Raw genomic sequence first — 13375 nt, 5'->3', positions numbered from 1 at the left:
TCATTTTACTATATAAGAGACATGTAAATCGACATGTAATTCAGTCAGTATAAGGAAGCCAATCAGTCCGTATTATCAAGACAGTTTATCGAAGTAAGATTTATCAAAATGTTTTATCGAAGAACATCAATACAAGAAGTGAAATACAACAAGTGTTTCATTACATCAATACAGTCCGCATCCAACCAAGACGTTGTTCCACAGAGCATTATTGTATCATCACAAGGTAAATGTAACACGGTAAGCCTTAAGAAGCGTGATTATTTATTTTTATTATTTTTATGACTTCAAGTGCGAAAATGGCTCCCGACAGTCTTGGATTGGAACTATGAAAGAAAATTATTGGCGATTACGTAAGTGGAATGTCACAAAAAAGTATTTGTGATAAAAACCGCGTGAAAAAATGAACCGTATTAAGGCTATGTTCCAAATATCGTTCTACGGGGAAGTTGGCAGCAGATAACAAAGTTGGAAGATCGCATTCTACCACTTCTAGAGAAGATTCTATGATCGTCAGATCCGTCAAGAAGGATCCCTGGATATCATCAGTCGAGATACAAAAGCAATTAGAGCTGCCTGTGTCGGACCGAACAATCAGACGATGTGTTGTTGAAGCCGGTTTGTTTTCTCGACGTCCTGCAAAGAAACCGCTAATTTCACTAAAAAAACAGAAGAAAAGACTCCTGTTTGCTACATCCCATATTGACTGGAATGTGCAGAAATGGCGAACTGTTCTGTTCAGTGATGAATCGAAGTTCAACATCATTGGGAGCGATGGCATTTGCCGTGTACGTCGACCGGCCGGAAAACGCCTCGATTTACGTTACTGCCATTAGACCGTGAAGCATGGTGGAGGCAATGTAATAGTCTCGGGGTGTTTTTCTGCTAACGGTCTAGGTCCAATACATCGAAACGATGGAATAATGGACCATTTCATGTATAAAAATATCCTGAAAGATGTTATGTTACCTCATGCTGAATGGAATATGCCAATAAAATGGGTTTTTCAACAAGGCAACGATCCGAAACACACTGCAAAAGTAGTCAAGCAGTGGTTTTAAGACAACTACCTATCGGTGATGGATTTGCCGCCTCAATCTCCGGATCTCAACCCTATCAAGAACCTGTGGGAACCGCAGAATTAATCGTGAAGGTGTTCGTAATAAGGATCAACTGTTTGAACAAATCCAAAAGGCCTGGGCAGCGATTCAACAAAGTTTCATTGATCACCTTATCGAATCTATGCCTCGAAGATGCAAGGCTGTGATCGACAACAAAGGATTCGCCACGAACTATTGATAGCGAAATACAGCTTGCTCAACATTTTGTCGAGCTGCACTTGTTTTGTCCAGAAGGAAATCAACTTTTTTAATACTTTTGATTAATTTATTAATTTTTGTGTACAAATAATGAACTTTGTGATGAATAAAGCTTGAAGAACTTTGTCTCTAAACAGTTACATAATTATTTCTCTAAATTGAAAAAATGCAGCACTTTTATATAAAGAAACTAAATTAGCATTATTTGGTTGCACTCGTTTTGTCCGATACTGTATATATTAAGATATATATAAAAAAATTTCCTTTAAAACTTATTTTACTTTTTCAAGACATCTGCTCTGCTCAAAGTGCTTATCATATTGCAATCACAAAACTTAATTTTTATTCATTTTATAATTTAGTTTCTTTATTACATTGCGTAAAAACTTAATTTAAACTTAATATAATTTTTTTACGGCTTAACAATAAACTTATCCTAAAAAAAAAAACTTAATAAATAACACAAAGCTTTTATGTAAATTTACGGTTACAACTATAACAAATAAAAAATTGGAAATGTTTTATTGTTCTAAGGGATTGTCCATAAAGTACGTACGCTCGGAGGGGAAGAGGAGGTCTGCAGATGACGTATATGAGATGGGAGGGCAGTGAGTTGATTATATATGAAAGGAGACTCTAAATTAAAAAAATATCAAGTGTTCGATTAATTGGTTAAAAGCGTAGGTACTTTTAGGGATGTGGAGGGTACTCAAAAAAGCGTATTGCAAAATGCAGGGGGGAGGGGTCGGCGAAAAAAAAGCGTATATACTTTATGGACGACCCCTTATCCAAAATAAAAGCCGCAGAAACATGTCATTTTCGTATCGTAAAATGCATTCGCACAAATAACAAGTTTTTGACATTTGATCTTGAATAACTTTTTCTGCAGATGTGAATCAGTGGGGGACTTTAAACATCTGTACCGTTTTTAACTCTTTGCGAATTTTAAACCTACCACCATTTTTTTTTTCCTATTTTGATCAGACCTATATAGAATAATTTGAAAACTCTTTAAAAGAAATTTATTTGAACTAGGGTTGAACGACTTAAAGAGCAGTTTATTTTCCCTTACATATCTATTACTTGTCGTTACTACGTAAATCAACTCGACTAAAAATACAAAGATTATCCAGGTTATTTTTTTAAAATCTGGAAAATTGTTTGGGTAAATAATCAGAATGATCTGGAATATATATTCCCTAAAAACCCTGTTAATTTTGCTTTTAGATGAGATTTTTTTTTAACTTTTATTAATTTTTGTATGAGTAACGAGTGGAAAGGCTTAAATTACAAATATATTACAAAAATATATAGCTAAACTTGTTTGTATGGAAAACATTTTTGATATCCGGAAAAACTAAAGTTGAGAAAAATACCCGGAAAAAGATAATCCCTGTAAATAACAAACAAATTCGAAAAAATACCAAAGCAAAATGTACCACTATTTCCGTTGGCCTGCTTTTTCCTTTCAATTAAAACCATCGAAACAAATATATTCTAATCATTTTTTGCTTCGTAATTTTAAGAAATTTTACGTAATCTTACTGCGTTTTTACGAGGTTAGATCTTCTAATCAGAATTACTTAAAAAAATAACAAAAAAAACCCCCGGAAGATCGATTACTTCTCTTGAAAAACCAATTGAAAATACGACAAGTACGAAGATGACCAGCTACCGAAATGTTAAAATAATAATAATAAAAAAAAAACACGCAAACACTATTATACACTATAACCAAAATAACTTTTTCTTCTCCGACTATCATATAAATAAGCGAGTAGTAAAATTAGATTTTTAACAAAAATAAATAGTTATAACCCTCACACACAAAGACACCATAATATGTAAAATGCAAATAATTATAGTATGTAAAATGCAAATAATTATAGAAATTAAAGTAAACTGTTATTACATTCATTTAAATTTACATTCATTTGTAGGAAACAATATATTTACATTAAATTATCGCTTGCATAAACAAATTCAATGTTGGGTCATTCTTGCATTATTTCACATATATAAATATTAATGTAGAAATACACGATTAAATCAAAAAACAACCACGGCCACGTTCACGAAATGGATTTTCGGAAGCCGGAATTTTTACTATTAAAGGGTCTGTTTTAGATTCTTTTTCGCAAAAAGCTATAATGCTAGAAATAAATAAAAAGTATATAAAAAATGTATAAAAATACGTATAAAAAATAAATACATGTAAGTGTGTTATATGTGTGCGTGTGTATGTACGTATATATATATATATATATATATATATATATATATATATATATATATATATATATATATATATATATATATATATATATATATATATATATATATATATATAATTTATTATTGCTCTATAAATATAATTTATTATTGCTCTGTTCTTAAAGAACATTGAGCACTCTATTTGTTAAATACACTAACATAATTTCCATATATCCCAATACACTAACATAATTTCCATATAACCCGGCCCTGACAAAATTATAACATTTAGCAGGGGTTGATAGCTGGGGCTAGAAAAAAAATTTATAATATATTATAATTTAATGCTTACTTTACTATTTATTAAATACTGGTAAACATTTATATATTTTCAAACTCTAATTTATTTCCACTAAGATTGCAAGAAACTACTATTAAGTTAAGAGTTACTTTAAAATACTAGGAAACAACTAAAAACTTTTAATCAATAAAAACTTTTCATCAATATCATCTAAAAAACTTTTTTTCATCAACATCATCAATAAAAACTTCTCATCAATATCAGCTAAAAACTTTTCATCAATATCATCTCTTGATTCCACAAGTTGCGTTCTACCTGATATTGCCAACAAACAGGTTGATCCATTGCTTGACATTCATATCACTCCAGCTTCTGTATCTAAAGTGATTTCCTGCCTAGACGCTTCTACAGCTTATGGCCCGGACAAAATACCTGTTATTGTCTTGCAGAAGTGTTCTCCGGAGCTGTTGTCTATTCACTCAAAACTATTCAACAAGTGCTTATCAGAGTCTTGTTTTCCAGCCTGCTGGAAAGCGGCATCTGTTATCCCTATCTTCAAAAATTCTGGAGAGCGATCTGATTCGTCAAACTACCGTACCATTAGTCTTCTTCCTATCATAAGCAAGGTTTTTGAATCTTTAATTAACCAACACTTAATCTCTTACCTTGAATCTAATAACTTACTTTCTGATCATCAATATGGATTTCGATCCTCTTGCTCTACAGCTGATATACTAACAGTAATAACCAATAGGTTTTATCGTGTATTAGATAAAGGTGGAGAGGTTAAGGCCATCACTCTTGACATTTCTAAAGCTTTTGATAAAGTTTGGAATGCTGGTCTTCTCCATAAGCTTTCTTCTTACGGTCTGGTAACATCTTTAAGATCATTGAATTAAGATCTTTAAGATCATTGAATTAAGATCTTTAAGATCATTGAATCTGGTAACATCTTTAAGATCATTGAATTGTTCCTTTCCAATCGTAGTAAAAAAGTTGATCTCGATGGACAGCACTCTTCTTCTTATTCTGTAACTTCAGGGGTTTCTCAAGGTTCAACCCTTGGCCCTATAGTCTTTTTAATTTACATAAACGATCTTCCAGATATTCTCACATCTAAGGTGGCATTGTTTGCTGATGATACCATTTATTCTTGTTGTGATAAGAAACCAACACTCTTTGATTGCTTGGAGGGGGCATTTGAGCTTGAAAAGGATCTCACTTCTGCTACAGCATGGGGCTCACAGTGGCTGGTGAACTTTTATACAGATAAAACTCAATTTTTTTCAGCCAATCGTTATTGCAATAATTTAGATCTTCCTATATTTATGAATGGTGATGTACTCGATGAGTCATCTACTCTTCATCTTCTAGGATTAACTCTTACTTCCAATCTTTCTTGGAAACCATATATCAAATCAGTTGCAAAATCAGCATCTACTAAGGTTGGATCTCTGTCGAGCTCGTCACTTTCTTACTTCGGATTCTATTCTCTATTATCTTAATTAGTGGCTGCTTGCAGCCTTGTTGAAAGCGAAGATGCGAAGATGTTTAAAAAAAAAAAAAAACTGAAGATTTAAAAAGTTGTAAGTTGTATAAAAAAACAACAACATGAAGTTGAGTAGGAGTTATAAGGTTTCTCTGATGTCCAAGGAAACAAACTGGATTATAAAAGTTTTTTTAGCATGAAGGGACAGATACAGTAAAAGGATGCAACTTGTTGAATAAAAAGCCAAGTAAGAATGAGTTTTGGTTTATCATTAAAGAGATGATAATAAAATCATGGTGATTGTATTATCATCTCTTTAATGATAAACCAAAACTCATTTTTGCTTGTAATAAAGATAATGAAATATAATCATGGTGAATGCTCATTTGAGCATTGACCATGATTGTATTTGGAGAAAAAAGAAAGAAATGCAACCTTACAACAATGGGAGAGTGGCTAAAGCTTGGCAGATAAAGCATGTCTAATTACATTTACAATGTGCTTTTTAGACTTTGTCTCAGAGTAAGAGGGTTATTATTCGTCAATATAGGAATACCTACAATTTTGCGATATTTTTATGCAGTAAATAAATGAGTTTTGTTGTCTAACAAAAATTGTGGATTTTAAGTCCGGAATTGAAATCCATAAGCCACTGCAAGCCTTAGGCTGCTAGAGAAGAGAGATTAGGTTTAAAATCAACGGCTTGTTCTAACCAACCAAAAAGTGAAGATTATTTGTCAAGACAAGAGTATAAAGTTGAGTCGTCAGCAAACAATACAGGAGCAAAATTAGAACCTTGTGATACCCTAAAAGTTACTTGAAATAAAGAAGAGGGTAGACCTTAAAGAATAATTTTACTACTGCAGTTGGAAAGAAATAATTTAATAACCTCAAAAGCTTTATATAAAGGAACTAATAACAGAGTGAAGACTAAATGTAAGAAATTGGAGAGATCAAAGTGTTTTCAAAAGTTGGAACCACTTATTTAGCAGTTATTAAAAGTTTAGCAAAAATTGAAGAGAATTTTGGAGAATACTTTTTTAAGACTATGATGGAAATCTTGTTCAAAACACTAACTGTAGAAGTGTTTAATTGAGAATTAACTTTTGCATTGGAAGCCAGAGTGATTTGGATGTTTAACAATAGGTTAACTGGCAGGAAGAGTATGGCCATTAGATTCAAGAGTCAAACTAGAGTAAGATTTCTTTGCTAATAACTCTGCCCTATTATGGGGAGAAGTAAAAAGATCAGACCCATGGATTAGAGATTAAATATTCGACTTAATTTAGTTAATGACACTGTTGAAGACTTGCCAAAAGTCTCTAGAACCTAACATCTGAGATAAGATGCAAGATTTAGTTAACTGAGAATAACAGAGCATAATGTCAGACAAGACTTTTTTACATTGACTTCTTGGAATAATAAAAGGACTTTTGTCTTAGGAGAGAGGTTCTTGTAGAAATGATGAAAAAAATGATAACTGTTTTATAAAGCAACTGCACAAGATGACAAAAAATATGGAGTAGAATGAGGTTCGACTTGAAATTGAAGAATAGGAATAGAAGCTTCCAAACTTTTACTATAAAAAGAATAAAAACTTCCGAGATCCGCTTTATGCATACATATTATGGATTTAAACATATGTTTGCTACTTATTTAGATACTGGCACACAATATCCTTTCATATTTACATAAAATTTAGTATTCATATGGTGTAGTGTTTGCCGACAGAGAAAATGATCAGATAGACGTGTGATTCTCTAACAAGACAAGAAAAAGAAGCATAATCTTAATGAGATTAGAAAAAAACATTGTATTGAGCAACGTTTGTTAGGGAAGATTAAAGTGATTTAGGTACCAGCATGTAGAGAGGTAGCAGCTTCTGGAGAAAATGGTAGAGGTAGATGTAAGAAAAATTGAAGAGAGTGCCTTAGATATTGTATAAATGAGCCTTAAATAAGAAAATTATCATCATGATGATGACCATCATCATTGTGATGATGGTCATCATTATGATGATGATGATCATCGTGATGATGGTCATTATCATGATTATCACCACGATGATCATGATGATGATGATCATTATCAGGCTTTAGCCTTCCTCTTTTATGCTGTTGATTATGATGATAATGATGATGATTATGATGATCATGTTGATTATAATGATGTTTATGTATGCATATATATACAAAATATAACATAAATTTGGAATAAAAAAAATAATTTAAGATGTATGTTTATGCAGCCCCAGTCACAAACCTGGCCCCAGCTATATATTATCAAACCCGGCCCCGGTCATTTACTTATCAGTAACTGACTCAATGAGTCAACTACCCTTCGTCTTCTAGAATGAACTATTACTTCCAATCTTTCTTGGAAACCACATATTAAATGGATTACAAAACTATCTTCTGCTAAGGTTGCTTCTCTTTATCGTGCTCGCCACTTTCTTTCTCAAGATTCTATTCATCTCTATAAATCTCAAATCTGTCTTTGTATGGAATACTGTTGCCATATCTGGGGTAGATCTTCCAATGATGTCCTTTCTCTTTTAGACAAGGTGCAAAAACACACTGTAAACATAGTTGGACCTGCTCTTGCAGCCAACCTTCAACCATTATCACATTGCCCTAATGTAGCTTCTCTTTTTCTTTTCTATAAATACTATAAATAATGGGCACTGCTCTAAAGAGTTAGCGCTTCTTGTGCCACCTCCTAAAAATCATTCTCATATTACTCGCTGTTCAATTAAGTCTCATCCTTTGACTGTGACTGTTCTTAAGTGCTCCAAAATTCTTATTTTTCTAGTTTTTTTTCTCAAACTTTCTTTGGAATTTGCTCCCTTTATCTTGTTTTATTCCTGATCTCCCTTTATCTTGTTTTATTCCTGATCTCCCTTTATCTTGTTTTATTCCTGATCTCCCTTTATCTTGTTTTATTCCTGATCTCCCTTTATCTTGTTTTCATATAATTTGCAATCTTTTAAGTCAGTTGTTCATCGTATATTGCATTATAAACTTTATCTTTTCTTTTACAGTAATTTCCAACTCTAACAGTGGTTGCTTGTAAAGATGTAGAAAAGTAAAGATGTTGAAGTATAAGAGAAGTATAAGATAAAGATGAAGTATAAGAGAAGTATAAGATAAACGAAGTCGAATAGTGTATATTCATTAAACAAATAGTATTAGGTTCTCATAAAAATTCTATTTACCTTCTTATGCACCTTTTTAAGACATAAAAGTATACTGGCAGATGATCTAGTAAAGAAAGTGGATAGAATCTTATCATCCAGGAATTATTCAGGTTCTAGAGGAATTTGATGGAATATTGAAATCAATGGAAAGACATCTTGTAATAAGCTTTACTTGTAATAGCTTGTAAAAGCTTTACTTGTAACAGTATGAAATGTAAGATATTTTGTAATAAGCTTTACTTGTAATAAAAATAAAACTTTCTTTTGAGATATGAAATGACTTGAAACTTAAATCAAATTAAATGGTTTTTAAATTATATTTCTTATTTTACAATAGATTTAATACAATTTTTAATTATCCAGCTGTTTGCAGCAAGGGTTTGCTTTTCTTGTACTATTCGCTTATAAGAATTGGTTTTAACCAACAAATTCATTAATCTGATTTTTTTGCTTAAATGTTAAAATGTTTTTTTTTTAATTTAAAATTATTTAACAGATATCTTATTTTAGTGAATACGAAAATTTAAACTGTCTTTTAAAAAAAGCAATTTATGGTTGATTGTCATACAAAATTAGTCATAACTATTTGTCACAACTTTTATAACTTATTTTAACTATATTATTTAAGAAATATTCTTTTTGAAGGTGTTCCTTTTTTGCTAGAAAATAAAAATTTATACACAGCACAAATATATATATATATATATATATATATATATATATATATATATATATATATATATATGTATATTTATATATATATATACATATATATTTATATATATATGTATATATATATATAAATATACATATATATGTATATAAATATATTTATATATATATGTATATATATATATAAATATATTTATATACATATATATATATGTATATATATATGTATATAAATATATACATATATATATACATATATATGTACATATATATGTACATATATGTATATATATATATATATATATATATATATTATATATATATATATATATATATATATATATATATATATGTATATATATATATATATATATATGTACATATATGTATATATATATGTATATATATATATATATATATATATATATATATATATATATATATATATATATATATATATATATATATATATATATATATAACTAAACACTAAATACTTTATTTTATTGAATACAATTTGTTAAATCATATTATTAGTCAAAACATAAGATTCAATAAACTAACAAGTTAAAACATGTATATTTTTTTATTTACTTTAGTTTTGCCAAAAAAAGACATATCAAAACAAGAAACAAAATACATTAAATACTTACTCTTTTGCACATTCTGATAACTTAAGTCGCTGAATTCGAGATTCTCTGCGAAGTTGCTCGTTAACTTTTTTAATACTTTCAACTTGAACATTCATTCCCGTGTTAACAGTAGCAGCAACAGGCGGCATCTTTATTAAGCAAATATTAAGTTAGCTTTAAAAGTGTTATTAAAAAAATATTCCCGGCATGCATTGCGAAAAGGTTTTTATCTCCTTTTAAATACAACATGAATTTAATTAATTTTAATTCAAAACGAATATAGTTAAATGATTTATTCAGATAAACATAATTAAGATGAGTTATTCGTGAAAAAAGAAAGATATTATTTATTTAAGGGGTGGGGGTGGAAACAATCGGATTACATAACTTATAGACAAAACTACGCCTAAGGGACGTACAAGACGTGCAAATTCAAGTTTCTAAACTTTCTTGAGAACGCCTTTTTTTTTAAATTGGACTTATTTGCATGCTCTATGCCATATCCATATAAAAAAAATCCATACAAATACCCATAAATAAATTTATGCACAAACATTATTTATGAATTACAAAAATTTACAAAAATAAAAAAAAAATTTAATTATGAACATTTTAAGTACTTGTTGAAATATTTTAAATGTGTATTAAAAATCTATTTAAATTTTATTAAACACATTAAAAGAAAAATTGAAAAATTTGAATATCGAGCATACATTAAAACCCGTGCTCTACTCCGAGTTTCAGCACAATCCATAACCGATGAATTGGTTTTAGCTCATGGTGACCAAGCACTAAAATACAGTACAGTTGCCAAGTTGGCTACTTCATTTAAAGGTGGTAGGAAGAGTCTCAAAGATGATCCTTGCACAAGGCACCCTAACACCACGTATAAAGCAAGCAATATTGAGCGTGTGCGAACTATTATTGAAGAAAATCCTCATACGACACATAATATAATTGAAGCTCTGACATCGAATAATCGTTTTACAATCTTTTGATTTGAGCCAAAAAAAACATGTTCTACATCTTTTTCAAAACAACAGGTGATGTTCATTTAGGATATGTTGAAAAGGGAGACACCATTACTAGTCAATACTGTATAAGAAATTGTTTGAAACCTCTTGTATGCGCAATAAATAAGCAAACACCTACAACAAGTACTCAAAATTTCTCCATGATAACGCTCAATCCCATGTAACTCAAACCGTCAAAAATTGTCTTATCTAAGCTGGGATCACAATAATTTGCCACTTGTTATACTCACTAGACTTTGCTCCAGCTGATTATTGGCTATTCCGATTATTGAGTTGATAAAAAAAATCTTAATGGCGATATTGACATCGAAGGTCAAAATAACCGCATATCAAAGCTAATTTTTTTTTCTTTTTCACATTTTGTCGTTTGTTAAAAATTACAAAAAAAGAAATTACAATAATAGAAAATCCTGGCTGGAACAAGAAGTAGACAGACTTGTTTTATCACCGAGCCCCGTTACATTAGTGTTTTCGAAAATTTTTAAAAATTTATATAACTAACACCTGTTTCATAAAATTTGAGACTAACTTGAATTTGAGACTAACTTGAATTTGAGACTAACTTGAATTTGAGACTAACTTGAATTTGAAACTAACTTGAATTTGAGACTATCTTGAATTAGCGGTATTTAATTAGTAAGCTTGATAAAATAATTAGTATTTGGTATCAAATGAAAGCTCTATATTTCCTCTTTCAATTAGCATATAAATTCTCTGATTATTTTTTGTATAGATAACAATTTAAAATGCCAAATCAACAAGCTCTTAAACTTCGTGTGTATAATTTTTACAAAAAAAAACATGAAGATGGAAAACACGTTGTTTGGAACCAATTCAAGATGGAGGGCTACTCAAAAGCTACATTTTATAGATATATGAACAGTTAAGATCAAAAAAAACCATTGGGCTGCAAAGCTGGAAGTGGAAGAAGGTCTACTCTTAATATACAAAACAACCGCATCAAATTAAGGAAAATCTATAACAATCGAAGAGGTGTGTCACTTTCAAAGGCTTCTAGAAGACTTGGTTGTAGCAAAAGCACCATCGAACGAATCCTAAAATGCTTTAAAAAGCCTATTCTTTGTTATAAAAGAAAAAAAAGACCAAGCAGAACTCCTGAACAGAGGCTTTGGGGTCGCCGAAAATGTGTTTAACTTTATTCAAAATATCGCAACCATGAATTTATTATTGGCAATGAGTGATACTTTACTTTGTCGAATAGCACGCTGGCTGGTAATAATACATACTGTTCAAATAATCAAAAACTGACACCAGACATTGTTAATTATTATGATGTTTCAAAATTTGAAAGAAATTACTTGTATGGATGGCAATCTCCCCTCGGGGGTCACACCTATTTACATTGTTCCTTCTGGCCAAGCGGTAAACCAAGAGATCTATTTAAAAGAGTTTTTACAAAAGTGCTTGCAACCTTTTATTAATAAATACTATCAAGACACCAAGTATATCTTTTGGCCCGATTTAGCAACATCTCACTATGCTAATTCGGTAACAAAATGGTTAAAAACCCAGAAGATACCATTTGTTCAAAAAAAAGACAATCCAGCAAATTTACCAGAAACTCGTGCTATAGAGGATTTTTGGGCAATGCTTAAGCGGGATGTGTACAAGAATGGATGGTCTACAAATGATATATCAAACCTTGAGTGTCAGATTCGTTATTTTGCCAGTAGACTTGACCTAAATGCTGTACAAAAGCTGATACAAGGTACCAATACCAGACTTGATCAAATTCGAAGATATGGAGTCTTGTGATAAATTTATTTTATTTTCCTATTCTGCATATTTAATCCTAAGAACATACCAAAAAAAAAAATTTTATCGTATTTATTTAAGTTTTTATTCAAGTTTAAAGCCAGTCTCAAATTTTATGGAACAGGTGTTAATAAGTAATAAAAAAAACAGTATAAGTACATACAAAACTTTAGCAATAAAATAAATTTTTGCTAACAACTTCAGCGGAAAAACTTTAAAAAATAAAATAAGACAAAAGTGACATAATCATAAAAGTTATTATTCACAAAAAATTGCGTTAAATTTATTAAAAATAATGTAATATAAATGAGTATTTAGGGCTGATTAATAAACATTAAAAAAAACTTATAACAAAAAGGGACCAATTATTGTCGAACTATGAGATGTTTCTGAAAGAAATCCATTACTTACATCAGCTAAAAAATTAAAAAATGCAGATGATTACACAAATGTATTTATAATCCCAGATCTGACTGAGGCTGAGTGATATCTAAACTATCAATTTAGAATTAAGCGTAGTTAATTAAATAGTAATATAAATCTAAAAACATCGCCCTTTAGATACAGTATACGAAACAGCGGAGTTGTTAAGCTCAAAAATCTCCAAACCACTGCTTAAGAATCACTACCCTCCCTTTACTCTCCTACCAACGAAAATAAAATACAATGTTAAAGACGTACATAAGCTGAAAACAAACTACAGGGGTAATTGTTACTACACTAATGCAACATCCCTTGATAA

General features: G+C 30.2%; 1 protein-coding gene across 1 annotated transcript; it reads right to left on the bottom strand.

The window, feature by feature from the left end:
- Positions 1 to 3035: 3035 nt before the first annotated feature.
- On the bottom strand, positions 3036 to 10005 carry LOC105846799 (guanine nucleotide-binding protein G(I)/G(S)/G(O) subunit gamma-2). Its single transcript, XM_065814597.1, has 2 exons — positions 9845 to 10005; positions 3036 to 3472 (listed from the first exon to the last, which is right to left on the bottom strand). Exons 1-2 carry the CDS (start codon positions 9970 to 9972, stop codon positions 3364 to 3366), a joined length of 237 nt encoding a protein of 78 aa, XP_065670669.1. The 5' UTR covers positions 9973 to 10005; the 3' UTR covers positions 3036 to 3363.
- Positions 10006 to 13375: the final 3370 nt, after the last annotated feature.

The sequence above is a fragment of the Hydra vulgaris genome, chromosome 12 (assembly GCF_038396675.1).
Source record: "Hydra vulgaris chromosome 12, alternate assembly HydraT2T_AEP".
NCBI lineage: Eukaryota > Metazoa > Cnidaria > Hydrozoa > Anthoathecata > Hydridae > Hydra > Hydra vulgaris.
Note: the sequence above shows the minus strand (reverse complement) of the source record. Positions and strands in the feature narration are given on the sequence as shown.